Consider the following 15,374-nt stretch of genomic DNA (forward strand, 5'->3'; position numbering starts at 1 on the left):
AGACACATATAGAAGGAATATGCTTGTAGACCAAGCATACCAATACAGACGCATAATCATTACTCAGAATATTAAAATAAATGGTGGACTGTCAAGAGCATAGGCAGTAGTAACTGAAGTAAGAGGGGCTGAAATGTAGGGTTGCGGAGGGCGGCATGATTGGTCACCGCCCGGTGCTTTGGCGACATGAAGAGAAGCTCCGGGAAATTTTGGTTTGGTCCGCCAGCGTTACTGAACTCCTGGACTGTCAGGGCCATCCATCTCCGTTCCAGTTCTCCCATCTAGTCGGGACTATCGCCCTCGTTCTTCTTGTTATTTCTTTCCCCTCTCTATCTTAATTAATCAAAATGGCCTTCGCCGGCCAAACCCCCACCATCATTGTGCTCAAAGAGGGTCCGCAACCCGCCCGCATTCTGAATCCCCCTCTCCCCGTCTGTGTGTTGTCAGGAGAAATCTGTTGGCTGACACTGTCTCTCGATGATTTGTAGGCACGGATGCTTCTCAAGGAAAGGGTCAGATCATTTCCAACATCAATGCCTGCGTGGCTGTCCAATCCACGATCAAGAGCACTCTCGGTCCGTATGGAGGGGACTTAATGCTGGTCGACGCCAACGGCAGGCAGACTATCACGAACGATGGAGCCACGGTCATGAAAGTACGTGAGACATTTTAGGCCAATCAGGTTCTCTCGACACAAAAAAAGTTCGAATACTGATTGTGTCGTTCACAACGATTTTAGCTCCTCGATATCGTCCACCCCGCCGCCCGCATTCTCACCGATATCGCCCGGTCTCAAGATGCCGAAGTGGGAGACGGCACAACGTCGGTCGTGGTTCTCGCCGGTGAGATCCTGAAGGAAGTCCGGGAATTGGTCGAGCAGGGAGTCAGCGCACAGACGATCATCAAGGGTCTACGGAGGGGCAGCGCCATGGCCGTCAACAAGGTGAAGGAAATCGCCGCCGACATAATCCAGGCGGGAGAGAGCGAGGAGAAGAAGGTGGAAACGCTACGACGATTGGCAGGAACCGCCATGAACAGCAAGCTGATCAAGCGTAACTCCGACTTCTTCACCAAGAGTAAGCAAAACCGGTCTTCTCTGTTTCTCTGCGGAGATGGTGTTTTTTTCTTTTTTTTTTTTTTTTTTCTTTTCATGATACTGATCCCGGGTTGATTTTGTTTAGTGGTTGTCGACGCCGTGCTGTCGCTTGACCAGGACGACCTGAACGAGAAATTGATCGGCGTCAAGAAGGTGACCGGTGGTGGTCTCCAGGATTCCCTGTTCGTCAACGGTGTCGCTTTCAAGAAGACCTTCTCCTACGCCGGTTTCGAACAGCAGCCCAAGTCGTTCAAGGACCCCAAGATCGTTTGCTTGAACGTGGAGTTGGAGTTGAAGAGCGAGAAGGACAATGCGGAGGTTCGCGTTGAGCATGTGTCCGAGTACCAGGCCATCGTCGATGCCGAGTGGCAGATCATCTACAACAAGCTCGAGGCCATCTACAAGACGGGTGCCAAGGTTGTTCTCAGCAAGCTGCCTATTGGTGACTTGGCTACGCAGTATGTTCTTTCCGAGTGGTCTGGGTCTGTTTTAATCATGCTTGCTAATCGCTCGTTCGCAGGTACTTCGCGGACCGTGACATCTTCTGTGCCGGCCGTGTCTCGTCGGACGATATGGACCGCGTGTGCCAGGCCACCGGCGCGGCGACGCAATCGACATGCAGTGACATCCAGGAACGTCACCTGGGTACCTGCGGTTCGTTCGAGGAGAGCCAGATCGGTGGAGAGCGGTTCAACCTGTTCGCCGAATGCCCCGGCGCCAAGACGTGTACTCTGGTGCTGCGTGGCGGTGCCGAGCAGTTCATTGCCGAGGTCGAGCGTAGTCTGCACGACGCGATCATGATCGTCAAGCGTGCTCTGCGCAACACCACCATCGTCGCGGGCGGTGGTGCCACCGAGATGGAGCTGTCCAGCTTCATGCACGGCTTCGCCGACCGCAACGTGCCTCACAAGCAGCAGGCGGTCGTCAAGGCGTTCGCCAAGGCCCTGGAGGTGATCCCCCGACAGCTGTGCGACAACGCCGGCTTCGACGCCACGGACATTCTGAACCGTCTGCGCGTGGAGCACCGCAAGGGTAACGTGTGGGCCGGTGTCGACTTCGACCACGAGGGCGTCCGGGACAACATGGCGGCGTTTGTGTGGGAACCAAGTCTGGTCAAGGTCAATGCCATCCAGGCGGCCGTCGAGGCGGCCTGCTTGATCCTGAGTGTGGACGAGACGATCAGTGAGTTCCCCTGCCTCTAGGATATGGTATTTATGAAGTGACAATGCTAATGCAAGCCATCAACAGAGAACGAAGAGTCGGCTGGGCCTCAGGCACCGGGCCGTGGACTTCCTCCCGGCGCGGCCCAGCGAGCTCTTGGGGGCGGCCGCGGACGCGGTATGCCTCGCCGGGGTCGGTAAACGATAGATGTCATTTTCATGTGAGGGATGGGACGGTCCAAACACCAATTATACAGAAAAGCAATTGTTACGTAGTACAATTCTACTATTTTGGTGGTCTTTTTTTTTTTTTTTAGAACAGTTATGTAAGGGTTTATATTTTCTAGAACATACGTGGACGGTGGAAGTATGCAAGTGATGCGGATGACAAGAAGGAAAGGGGTGCAGCAAGAAGAATCGTAAGTAATAAGGCTGAGCAACGAGAGTCCGACGATCTCCGGGGGTACGAGGATGCGTGCCCGACCGCGGCCTTAGCGAGAGAGAGCGAGAAGGCTGGCTGAGCTCGTTCATGCCTCATGCCTGCTCGTGCAGTCGGCGTCCCCGACGGGCTGTTCTGCAGAATTTTCACGATCTTCGTAGATATCATATTAAAATAAAATTAAAAAAATAAGAAATCAATAGACAAACCTGAATCTGAAACTCATGATAAAGAAGAAATCTTCTAGAACTGTTCTCCTTCATCAGGATAGAAATCCCGCTCCGACCCACCGGATCTCGGGCATTTCGTAGGCTGCCTCGTTCTTCGCCCTCTCTTTCGTTGTTTTCCCCCAGAGTGACTCTCACCACTTGCACTTGCCCGTCTTGTCTGACCCTGGGCTCCTTTGATTTGTTTATTCTGGGTTTTACCTTTTCTATTTGAGCTCTCTCGTGCCCCTCTAACCGCCATGTCCTACTACCCCCCTTACTCGGGCCCGCCCGGTTATCCCCCGCAACAGTATTCCTATCCTCCTCAGCAGCCGTCCTACGGCGCTCCGCCTTATCAGCAGTAAGATCGCCGCTTCTCTTTTGTCTCCTCTGCGGTGACCCTGCCATATACACATACTTCTACATCACTTCTACATCTACATATACGAAAAAAAAAAAGGAACTTCCGTCGACTGATCTCTCGCCAGACCCATGCAGCATCATCATCACCACCAGTCGTCCTACGGCGGCGGCGGCGGCGGCGGGTATCCCGGTCAAGCCTATCGCCAACAGGCTCCTCCCAGCAACCCCTATCCTTCGTACGGTCAGCCGTCGCCCCAGCCTTACGGATCGCATCCCCCTCAGGGCGGATATGGCGTATGTTAAACCTGCCTTGGAGAGTTGAATTTCGCGACGATCGCGACAGTTGACATGGAATCTTGATCTCTAGGGCGGTCCGCCGTCGGGCTACAACAGCCCGGCACCCAACGGTGGCATGTACCAGGGACACAGACAACAAGGCACGCTTCCTCCCCTTTGCGCATTCGGCCTCGCTCCTCCGCGCACCAAAAAGCCGCCTCTTCACTCGCGCAGTTGCTAATCGCGCAACAGGTGCTCCTAATCCCTACCAGAACTCCTACGGCCAGGGTGGCCAGGGTGGCCACGGCGGCCCAGCTCCTCCTCCCAGCGACCCCGTCGCCTTCGGTCATGGCGCTCCCCAGGGATACAACTTCCAGTACTCCCGCTGCACCGGCAAGAGAAAGGCGCTTCTGATCGGTATAAACTACTTCAATCAGAAGGGTCAACTGCGCGGCTGTATCAACGATGTCAAGAACATGTCCTCGTACCTCCACCAGCACTTCGGCTACGCTCGCGAAGATATGGTGCTGCTGACGGATGACCAACAAAACCCTATGAGCCAGCCGACCAAGGCCAACATCCTCCGCGCCATGCACTGGCTGGTCAAGGACGCCCGTCCCAACGATTCGCTCTTCTTCCACTACTCGGGTAAGTCCTAGATTCCAGAATCAGTGTTTTGTTGGGACTCATTCTGACGAGAAGCGCAGGTCACGGTGGTCAGACCCCCGATTTGGACGGCGACGAGGACGACGGATACGACGAAGTGATTTACCCCGTTGATTTCCGCCAGGCGGGCCACATTGTCGACGACGAGATGCACCGGATCATGGTGAAGTCTCTGCAGCCAGGCGTGCGACTGACGGCCATCTTCGACTCCTGCCACTCCGGCTCCGCTCTGGACCTGCCCTACGTCTACTCCACCCAAGGTGTCCTCAAGGAACCCAACTTGGCCAAGGAAGCTGGCCAGGGTCTCCTGGGTGTGGTGTCGGCCTACGCCCGCGGCGACATGGGCAGCATGATGTCGACGGCGGTCGGCTTCCTCAAGAAGGCCACCAAGGGCGACGAGGTGTACGAGCGCAACAAGGTGACCAAGACGAGCCCGGCAGATGTCATCATGTGGTCCGGCAGCAAAGACGACCAGACCAGTCAAGACGCCCAGATCGCCGGCCAGGCCACGGGTGCCATGTCGTGGGCCTTCATCAGCGCCATGCGCAAGAACCCGCAGCAGAGCTACGTGCAGCTGCTGAACAGCATCCGAGACGAGCTTTCGAGCAAGTACTCGCAGAAGCCGCAGCTAAGCTGCAGTCACCCCTTAGGTAAGTGAAAGAAACAGACTCAAGGCTGGAGGAATTATGTCGTCGAACACAGACTCTGACCGAGTATAGATGTGAACTTGCTCTATGTGATGTAAATAAGTGGGGTTTTGGCTTGGGGGTTTTCTTTTCAACGGATACGGATTCTTGCATTGGGATTTCATTGCACGCGAAAAGGTTCTTTGCGCTTGTCTTTTTTTCTTATTTTCGCAGCTTTATCTCTTATTTCTTATTCTTAATCTAAGCATGGTTGTATTGCCTTTCTTATGGTCGCTTGCTTCTCTGGTTTTTTACGAGATAGGATGCCACTAGACGATGAAACACGAAGATAGGTCTGGTGGGAACTTAATGATCGTCTTGTTTGCACTCTATTTTAAGCATTTATTGTCCACTATTTAGTGGTTTATTTACTTCGCGGACAGAATTCCTAGATCTCGAACATCTGTTGCTCTCCGATTTAGGCAAGACCTATAAAGTTCAAACCATTCAAAGAGCTACGCAATTTCTTCTAGACCTAAAAAATTCTAGACAAGCGATCCAGCAGTTGAACCAAAAACATGGGTGTGGAGGGAAAAAGGTATGGTAGGTTTAGGCTGGGTGCTCTCGAAGCTCATCCTTCGGTGGATAGCTGGTGACTGAGGAGCGAGGGGGTGAAATTAGTATGCTACAAATTTACTTCTGAGCAGTCAAATTACCCCATATGAGTTGTCAACTTTTGTTTTTCTTTTTCCAGCAAATCAATCACGTGGGTTGTATTCGTTAAGAGCCACTTCGGCGGCTGCAGATTTCAAGTTTCGCATGTTCCTCGTCGTTAACTTTACTCTGACTACTTGGTGGATGTGGATTGTTTTTTTTAGAGCTTTAGCTTCAACGAGAGAAAGTCAATTCAGACCACTATTTTCTATAAGCCACAGACCTACCTGCCAACCTACCTAGTAAGTAAGTTAGCTTCTACGCTCCCAGAAAGCGTCAAGCTTCCAGTCCAGTTCAGACAGACTAGACCCATGGAGATTTTTCATTCCTGATTTCCCCACCGGGACTGGGTCGATTGAACTACGATTCTATCCCTTCCCATTATATCCTCTTGCAGCTAGAGTCTACCTAGCGGAGCCCCAAAGTATCTACATACACCTAACACATGGTACATACAAACAAACTACGCGAGAAAACAAATGACTAACCAACAAGCCACATACCCAGGGCTAGGGGAGGAAGGTACCCAGTAGCCATCTATGGCTTCCATCTTCCGTCTAGACCGCCGAAGCGGCCAGACCTACTTTGAAACTGAGATGACTCCGATTCATCCCCACGGTCCGGCCTGGGTGCACGAGACCCCCTACCTACCGGAAGGGTGGGAGTCGACGAGCAGAGTCGGCGCCCCGACGCTGAAACACTCCGCCATGATACAGACCCTCTCGAACCAGCGGAATCTCGTGCCCGGATTGTTTGTGAACGTTCCCTGGCCGATCGCGAGTTATTTGTGGGATTGTCTTGGGAGGAGGTATGTTTTCTTTTCTCTTTTTTTCTTTACCCTGGAGTGTGGGAAGGGGAGAGCGTTAGAGATGGAAGTTGGATGTGTAAGTAGAAGAGCTGATTCAGAATGGTCCTACATCATATAGTCGGAAACGGACCCTGTATATGTGGAAGGTGTTTGCTACCGCGTATCCCGAGGAGTTCGCGCGGGTCGCGCACTATCGGTCCATGAAGATCGGAGGTCTGAGGCTCTCGCTCCGGGATTACCTGGGCATGGCGAAGAGCGAGACGCTGAAATGGCGCGCCGTCCTGACGCTGGGGTCGTTGTTCGCGACGATCCCAGAGCTGGTGGAGATCTCGGACGTCAGGAACCTGGTGGCTCTGGAGGTTGCGACTCAGACTCAGGTGGGCGCGATACGTCTCGCGGATGGTCCCGACGCCGACATAGAAGAGACGCAGGGGACAGCGCTGAATGATCGCATCGTGCGGACTTGGAGCGAGAGGGCGCGCACGACGGGGGCGTTGGCCCATCTGCGCGTCCTGCGCGTCTACTACCAGGCGGATCTGTCGAGGGCAGCGCTGCGCTATCTGGCGCAATTGCCGGCCCTGCGGTTCATCGTCGCCTACGAGTGTTCGGGGCTTTTGGGTTGTATGCGCGAAGGCGAGGTCGTAGATGGCTGGGAAAAGAGTTCCTTTGAGCCATTCCTCTCGAAAGATCTCTACTCGTCGTACCAGGCTAGTCTGTCTGGCGACGTGGATAGCGAGCCGTCCACCGTGGGACCGAATTGTCCTGTGTTGGATTTCCAGCTGGGAGGCAGGATGGATGCGTTGCCGTTGACGAGTGCTCGGGGTCGGGCCAAGATGCTGTGTTTACGACGCACCAGGGCAGAGGCTGGACCCGCCACGAAAAGGTTAAAAGTGACACGCCCTGTTGAAGCTGGACCCCGGAAACCAGTGATGAAGGATCGTCGGGCCAAGGATCTCAGCGATGTGCTGGGGAATTTTCTTGGGGGAATGTAGTCGGGGATTGGGCGGTGATATGTGCCTTGCAGCGGAGACCAGCGGATGACATCTGCATGATGCTCCATCTGGCAGAGTGCACAGTGTTCCTGCAGGAGGCTCGATATACTCCGTACATGAACACTTCTCGAGAGACTGTCTCAACAGTCAGCACACATACAAACCAAGCAAACCAGACAAACGAGACAAACACGATGACGCCGTCATGACAGGCGCCACCCGCTGATTGGCTGTGGGGCCACCACCAACCAGACACCGCCGATTCCCCGCAACGCCGCGTGATTGGCATTTGGCACCGCAATGGATATCGTTCCATTTCATCTCTCTCGCTTCATCCTGCGCCAGGAATGTGTGTTTCTCAGTAACTACATCGTGGTATCGAACCCTCCTTAGTCACTGTCGTCCCTTTCCGATCGAGGACCCTGTCCTCTACCCCATTCCACTATCCATCATGACGGACCGAGTCCCGGCCGAAGCGGTGGCCGATACCTCCAACGGATCGGCTATAGCATCCCCCCGATCCAGCACCGATTCTCGCTCCTCCCCCTCCGTGCGCAACCAGTCCCTCCGCCTCTCTCAGGGCTCGTCTAACCACCAACACCGTCACAGTCTGAGCGAGACTCTCCGCGGGGCGCCCGGGTCCCCGCGCTCCCGCCGACAACCGTCGCTGAACCAGTCGGCCATCCAGAGCCTGATTGACAACCCTCCGGCCCCGAACCACGCCGACCCCGCATTCGCCGGCAGAGACTGGAGAGAAATCTCCATCGGGGAGCTCGTCAGTCCGGAGGATTTGAAATTCGTCGAGATTGACACCGGGATTGAAGAAGCGACCAACGTGGGTTCAATGACGGGTTGACGGTTAAATCCGGATGACGGAAAAGCTGACGAGTCTGTTTTTTCTTTGTTCCTCATCAGGTTTTAATTGATACGGGCGCCCCGGTGCTCTTGATCCGTGAGGACCGCCAGCAGAGGTCGGCCGTGGGCACGTTCGATTACTCGGATCTGAATGCGTACCTCCTACTCGCCGCGGGGCTGACGCGCCCGGATGAGGCGATGCTCGCATCTTATGAAGAACTGGCTCGCAAAGCCCGGGACGGACTCACAATACCGCTGCGCGACGTCAAGGATCTGGGCCGGAAGGAACCGATGACGACACTGCCGGCCTCGGCCAGCGTGATGGCAGCGGTCGAGACGTTTGGCGGAGGCGTGCATCGCGTCGTAGTGGTGAACGAACACGATGACAATGAGGTGCTGGGAATTTTCAGCCAGTTCCGACTAGTCAAATTCTTGTGGGAAAATGGGCGCAGCTTCCCGGTGATCGACCAGCTGTATCCGCTGGCGCTGTGGGAGCTGCGGATTGGATCGCGCGATGTGGTGTCCATCAAGTGCGTTGTCTTTATCTCTGTCGCCCTATCGATAAATGGGGACATGGTCTGACAATATCTGCAGTGGAGACAAACCTCTCAGCGAGGCGCTGGGAATTATGAACGACGAAGGCATGTCATCCATCGCCGTAGTGGATAATCAGTTCAACGTGGTGGGCAATATCTCCACGACGGACGTGAAGGTGAGTTAACGGAAACATATGAAAGGGAGGCAAAGATAGATTCCAGACTGATTGAGCAGCTTCTTACGCGATCCTCCTCGTTACCCTTGCTGCACAACACCTGCGCCCATTTCATCTCGGTGATTTTATCCACGCGCGGCCTGATTGACGGCAAAGACTCGTTCCCTGTTTTCCATGTGAATCCCGGATCGACGCTGGCGCACACCGTTGCCAAGGTGGTGGCCACGAAATCCCATCGGTGAGTTCTCTTCTCAGGTAGCAGAGATTCCCTGCTGTAGCCCTGCAATTGGATGATTATGAGATGCTCATGCAGGGTGCTACGATCTTAGGTTGTGGGTGACCGATCCCCTGTCTCCTTCATCCTCAGGGCCCCCCACGCCCTCGCAGTCCTCGGGACATATTCCCTTACCCCCAGCTGTATCGCAGCAACCTCCACCGTCACCCCCGGCTGTCAACGCGGCACCCCTGCCTCCAGCCCTGGGCAGCCAGACGCATCCCACCATGCCACACACACCCACGGCAGCCATGGGGCCGTCGATCCCGGTGTCCTCGCTCCCGGGCGCACGGCTATCGGGACGGTTAGTGGGTGTAGTCAGTCTGACGGACATATTGAATCTGCACGCGCGGGCCAATGGCTTAAGTCCGGCGGATCCAGCCGAAAGCCGAAGTCGACGACGACGCAGCAGCAGTTCGAGTATCAGTGTGCGTCGAAGCGGTGAGATTGGTCGGGAGTTACTCGGTCGATAGACTTGGTTTTTTTTTTTTTTTTTTTTTCTTCATTTGTTTGTATCTTTGGTCATTGCCCTTGCTCTCATTTCTTTGCCTTCATTTTTGTGTCCATGCTTACGCACGTCCCGTACAAAGTTCCTTAAGCCCTATCTGCTTATTTTCCAGTACAGTTTAGTCTAGTTTAGTTTAGCTAGAGCCATCAGAGGTACAGTCTGAATGTGAAAGTGAATGCAAATCGCCACTTGATTGATAGTGTGGAAATCCAATGACCATCCAGCAGGGACATACCGCATTCCGACCTGATCGGCCCTGTCACTCTGGTTCTGGGTAAGGGTTCGACAGGATAAATGGAGCATTAATTCGCCGATCCTAAGCGTAACCTAATATCCATACTTTAACTGACAAATCCACAGCTAGAAGTGTACTTACAGTGTGAGAGGAAGAGGGTGACTGTCGATCTCCAACACCCACCCATCCATTAGACGTGGTCAATTGGCTCCCAAGGAGTGCTGTGGACCGAGCAAACCCTATCAATCAGCGAGTCAAATTCCATTTCCAATCAGCTAGACCAGACCAGACAGACAGCCAGGGAGAGAGGGAATAGACGTAATCCCACACACGCAAACCAAACCAACTCAACCCAATAGAATAGCCTCCTAGTGCTAGTACCACCACTACCAGCTAAACCCCCCAATCCCTTCCCACAACAACCGCCAGCCAGGTAGCTAGCTAGCTAGGTCTAGTTACTGGTCTCGGGTGGCACTCACAGCCACTTAACCTATCCGTAGAGTCCCATGGATATCACCTAGGGCTAGGTTCCCTGGGACAGAACTAACCGAGAGCACCAATGACCTTGCAAGATTTGTCCGTCCGTTCGAGGATTCTTGTCTAGGAAAGATCAGCCAGATCAAATGAAGATATTCGCCTTTCTTGGCGGGGAGGGCTGAATTTGAGCTACCTACTTCTTATGCCTTACTAACTACTTAGTAACGGAACATTAACTATTAACTCATTGTGTGGATTGGGAATTGACATGTCGGTTGGACCTTCTCCTCCTCGGGGACGCGTTGGCATCGCTTGCTGGGAAAGGGCTAGTGAGTTTGGAGGTTCGGGGTTGGGTTACTAGTTCGGTAGGTGGATAGACGTAGCAAAACTTCAACAGGTCAGGTCCAGCCATCTCGAATGCTAATAATAAAGTTCCCCATAGAGGTGGACATGAGACGCTGCATGCGGAAAAGTTGATTACCTCACATGGTTCCGACGTATCGTGTGCCCTCTTGCCTTTCACTGGGGTATGGTATATGGTTTGATTTGAGTTCATTTGATATGCTAACAAATGAAATAGAATAGAATGATTAGTTTTATCCAGGAAGAGCTAGATGTTAGGCATAGGATACGTTGATTAATGTGTAGGATGTATTTACTAGAGTCCTATCTACAGTAGAGAAATTGGGATATAGTGTACTTGATTTTCTGTCATTTTAATGAGGGTGTCTGGATATGTATACCATGTTCTAACTACAGAATGATTGGATCATGTTAAACAGTCTACTTCATGTCTATACCCAAGTATGAAGTACACCTTAATCAATTATACTAGGGGGCCAGATCTTGCCGATTCCCTTTCCCGAGGTCTCCCAAATCAGAAACAACCTTCAACAGACACAAACAGACAGACAAACAGAACAGAGACACCTCCACCTCTAAAGTCAATTCCTTTCAAAGCAACCAAATCCCCCAACTCACTGGACCCTGAAAACAGACCCCGTATTCCTCCTGAAGAGCAAGCAAGGAGGGGTAGGTTAAAAAACCCCTCAGTTAGACAGACAGCAGATAGATCCACTCCATTCTAGGGCAGCACATACCTTGATGATCTGAGTGCATTAACTATCCAACCACCCTAGCTATCCAATTTTCGAACATCTAATGTCCACGCAAGATGTCAGCTCAGCTCTAAGCCTCCTAATCTAGTTAGTTAGTTATGGGGACCCCTTGGTAAGACCCCCAGAGCTAGTTAACTAACTAGTCAGTTCAGTCTAGATAGCCGAGCTGACTAGCCGACAACCACTGATCTTCTCCGCGGAGTAACTTAATTGTCCTCAGTTCCTAGGTTCCGGATCTTGCTATAGTGGGGCCAAGATACCGCAGGTAGGTCCTAGAGAGGAGAACCTGTTGGCTGGATCGACCGCTTGACTGGATCAGGCTTGGGGAATTTTACTGGGTGGTTTGTGACGGTACAACTTTGGGCATTTTTCATGCCTCTATCCCTAAGACAGTACTTAGGTAGGTAGTGTTTAGGTAGGACAGATTAGGTTCCCCCTCGGAGACCGATACTGTATTGTTATCTATTCTAAGGAGAACTATACCTCATTCAGAAGACCCACACAAGCTGCAGGACTAGTCCCGGTCTGGAGGGTCTGGTTTTGGTCCGTGCGTGCAGCGTCGATCATATCCGTCGAGTCGGGTCGTAGCTATCTTTATCTAGATGAATAGAGGAGATGTGGGAGGAGTTAGGGTACATTGGTTGACAAGGTGATTCTAAGCATGAAGTTATTTATGACTACGAATAGTAGAGCTACATCTCTCTCCTAGGTTTCAGGAATAAATACTTAGATAGAAACACCTCAATCAACGAACAATTAGCAGTTAAAAAATGTGTAGTTCTAATTTCCCCAGGCCCACACAAAGGCTACCACTATTCAGTATTCACTAACCAAACCAAGCATGCAAGGTCCGGACCGTCAAATCTGACAAACTCTGCACTTGCAGTTGTAACTCGTAACTAGTTAGTTAGGCTGCAGATAACCAGCCAACTAATAAACCGACTCTGTTGTCAGAATGTAATCAGCCAAGGAACCCCCCCACCCCCATCACAGTGACTGTGTGACCCCAGTTTTCTCCCTACCCAGGTTTCTGGTTTGAGGAATGGAAAACCCAAAAAAACTCTATCGTTGTGATGTTGCAGCGTTGTGCGGTTTTTCCCCTGCTGTTTGCGGAATCTTGGCTCCGCTGGATGGAGCCTTGTAAGCTTTCCCTCCCCCTTTGCAAGTTGCAACCCTACCGTACCTACGGGCTTTGTTGTTGAGTCATTTCTGAGATGAGATGGGAGGAGGTAGGTGGTACGGTGTCCACTTATTTTACTTCTTCCTTGTTTCTATTGCGCTTTTTGTTGCTGATGCGTAGGAATGAGTACGGTTTACTGAGGTGGACTGGGGGGTGTCGGGTCCTCCCCACTCCACCCCACCAACCTGTCTTCCCCTGTCAAAAGCTCAGAACCCAGGGAAATGGATCGTGAATCCAACTCGAGGAATCCAAGTAGAAAAGGAAAGGAAATGATAAAATAGAAAAAGTTAAAATTATCTATCCGTGGAAATACAGCAACGAAGAGAAAGAAAGAAAGAAAGAAAAAAATGTTCAGCTTGGAGCTCCAAACTATCGTACACCCGTATACCCAATCAATCAATCGTAATCCATGTCCGATTCCTTACAAGGCAAGGAGAAGGAAAAGAGCAAGAAAAAAAAAAAAGAAAAGGAAAGAAAGATGAAAAACGCCAACGATCCCTGGGTATTGTCCCTTGACCGAGTTCCCTCTCACCTGCGACCTGAACGTAACCCCGCGGAGTTTTTGCGTGTTACATTTGCCGGAAAAATAACCCACCCACACCCACACACGATAACTGAAACAAAGAGAAGGAAAAGAAAGAAAAAGAAAAAAAGCAAAAGTTTTCGCAGTGTAGCAAAGTGTGAGCCAAGAAAGTGTAAAAATAGAATGAATCCCCGTTGATTACCACTCCAGAAATAGAAGAGAGAAAAACTCTCATGCGGTGATGGGGAAATCATCGAATGCAACCAAATCTTCGAATTTGAAGTCCCCCTCGGTCATGGGCGGAGTGTTGGTCAAGGTAAATGCAAACTGGCTGAAATCGGCATAATCCGGATCGATTCCGTCGTGCGAAAAGGGGATACCTCCCTCGTCCTCCTTGCCCAGGGTCTCGAGCCCCATCATGTCCGGGTTCCGGTTGGTAGAGGTGGGCGAGTGAGGAGTGCTGGGGGTGGGACAGAGATCAGGGGTCGGGAGAGGTTCGGTGCCCACCAGCTCAACCTGGGGCGACGTCGTCCCGGATGGGAATCGTTGGGGTTCGGATCGGACACGAGTATGTTGGGACATAGGTCTGGGCCCCGGCTGGAGGGACGCCGAGGGCAACCCATGCACGGGGATGACGGGCGCTGAGCCCATACGATCCCTGAACTGCTGCCGAACGGGCATCCCCATGTCCCCTGTCAGAGACGGCATCGGGGAGGGTTGGAAACCTGCCCAGGGGGACCGGAATGAGGGCGGGCCGAAGGCTTGCGCCTGCCATACGGCGGGCCCCGGTTGAGGCGTAGCAGCGGCGATGTAGGATGGGATCTGGCCCGTCGAGCCAGGGACCACCTCGGGATACGACGGCGAGTTACTCCCGTCGTATGTGGGGGACATCATGTAGCTATTATTGTTGCTTTGGCTGTGGCTTACCACGACGGGGCTGGTGGCAGGGCTCCCGTTCATGCCCTCCGAGATGGACGAGCGCATGCTAGAGAGATCCAGACTCATCTTGCGGATGCCGCCGCCCATCGAGGCGCGGGGAGTCATGTTGGCAGCTCGACGTTGCTGAATGCCCTGCTGTGACGGACGAGCGGCCAGCGCCGCGAGGACGTGATGATGGAATTGGTCTTGGATCTGCATGTTCTGTGCCTGAAGCATGCGGTTGATTTTCTCTTGGTAGCGGTCATCCACTTCTTCGTACATCGCTTCCTTCTCGACGATCTCTCGGGTGATGAGAAGACCTTTGCCGGTGCGCTGCTTGTGCAGAGCAGAAGCCCGGTTGGCCGACTCCACCCGAGCGTCGAGACTGCGATCTTTGCGTCTAGACGCCGCAATAAAAGCCCTGCAAGATCGCTCGATTAGACAAGGGAGTAGATCAGAAGGTGATAGAAATTTCGTGCTCACCGTTCTTGATTCTCCTCTCGCGTACGAGGGTTGGGAGAGACCTCCAGATCGATCGAGGGAGAGGCCATTGCAGCCAACTTTTTTGCGATGGGCTAGAAAAAGAAATTTTTAGAATGTGGGAAGATCTGACCGGTGAGTCAGGCTAATAGGAATGTCCGAGAGAGTTCAAGATGTGTCAGTTCATTTCAAGAGGGAGCTCGCAATATTTGATGATCTCAAGAATAATGCAAGTCCAAATAAGCAGCCAACACGAAGGAGACTGTAGAGGGGAAAAGGGCAGAAGGGACGATATTAAATAGCGAGATAGCAAAGGTCACGGACAGGAGGGGCGCTATCCACTCGGACCCAGCAGTATAAGGTTTGCATTAGCACCGATAGCTAGCTATCAGGCATGGAACCCCCCGACATTGGCAGTAGTAGCAGCCGCCCGGCATCCAGCGAGGTAGCGAGGTCTAGACGAGCCATGGGGCAGGCTAGAGAGGATGAACCGGGCCAGTCGGCGCGTTTGTGGCCGACGAAAGTCTCGCTGTGGCGGATCCATGGTTCCGGGTTTCGCCCAGAGTTGTCTCGACGCCGGTATCCTGAGGGCAGGGTGGCCATGGATCCCAGTCCTGCCCGTGGTAAGGCTTTTTCTTTTTTTTTTTTTTCTGTTCTTCTGCATTTGCAGACAAAATGGAAGTAGAGGATATTGGTTGCAGAGCGAGTGAAGAAAGCCGACAGAACCCGGAACCATTTTCAAGGGGCA

The 15,374-nt window shown here is 52.6% G+C and overlaps 5 protein-coding genes across 5 annotated transcripts; 4 read left to right on the top strand and 1 right to left on the bottom strand.

Annotated features, from left to right (window-relative positions):
- Window positions 1–347: 347 nt before the first annotated feature.
- Window positions 348–2,457, top strand: KD926_007075 (chaperonin-containing T-complex subunit CCT7; the record flags this gene model as incomplete). The annotated part of the gene is made up of 6 exons (XM_053101139.1): window positions 348–435; window positions 489–655; window positions 740–1,076; window positions 1,182–1,554; window positions 1,617–2,278; window positions 2,345–2,457. 6 exons carry the CDS (start codon window positions 348–350, stop codon window positions 2,455–2,457), a joined length of 1,740 nt encoding a protein of 579 aa, XP_052960753.1.
- Window positions 2,458–3,161: 704 nt separating this feature from the next.
- KD926_007076 (caspase family protein) lies at window positions 3,162–4,951 on the top strand (the record flags this gene model as incomplete). The annotated part of the gene is made up of 5 exons (XM_053101150.1): window positions 3,162–3,262; window positions 3,400–3,558; window positions 3,632–4,188; window positions 4,248–4,856; window positions 4,926–4,951. 5 exons carry the CDS (start codon window positions 3,162–3,164, stop codon window positions 4,949–4,951), a joined length of 1,452 nt encoding a protein of 483 aa, XP_052960754.1.
- Window positions 4,952–6,085: 1,134 nt separating this feature from the next.
- Window positions 6,086–7,346, top strand: KD926_007077 (uncharacterized protein; the record flags this gene model as incomplete). The annotated part of the gene is made up of 2 exons (XM_053101161.1): window positions 6,086–6,354; window positions 6,473–7,346. 2 exons carry the CDS (start codon window positions 6,086–6,088, stop codon window positions 7,344–7,346), a joined length of 1,143 nt encoding a protein of 380 aa, XP_052960755.1.
- Window positions 7,347–7,797: 451 nt separating this feature from the next.
- Window positions 7,798–9,660, top strand: KD926_007078 (gamma subunit of 5'-AMP-activated protein kinase; the record flags this gene model as incomplete). Its single annotated transcript, XM_053101172.1, has 5 exons — window positions 7,798–8,181; window positions 8,262–8,731; window positions 8,796–8,913; window positions 8,973–9,151; window positions 9,243–9,660. The coding sequence occupies 5 exons, from the start codon at window positions 7,798–7,800 to the stop codon at window positions 9,658–9,660; spliced, it is 1,569 nt and encodes a 522-aa protein (XP_052960756.1).
- A 3,799-nt stretch (window positions 9,661–13,459) lies between these two features.
- On the bottom strand, window positions 13,460–14,697 carry KD926_007079 (uncharacterized protein; the record flags this gene model as incomplete). The annotated part of the gene is made up of 2 exons (XM_053101183.1): window positions 13,460–14,567; window positions 14,630–14,697. The coding sequence occupies 2 exons, from the start codon at window positions 14,695–14,697 to the stop codon at window positions 13,460–13,462; spliced, it is 1,176 nt and encodes a 391-aa protein (XP_052960757.1).
- Between the last annotated feature and the right edge of the window lie 677 nt (window positions 14,698–15,374).

This window comes from Aspergillus affinis (genome assembly GCF_023601865.1).
Source record: "Aspergillus affinis strain CMG 70 chromosome Unknown NODE_3_length_628324_cov_86_750800, whole genome shotgun sequence".
NCBI classification, from domain to species: Eukaryota; Fungi; Ascomycota; class Eurotiomycetes; order Eurotiales; family Aspergillaceae; genus Aspergillus; species Aspergillus affinis.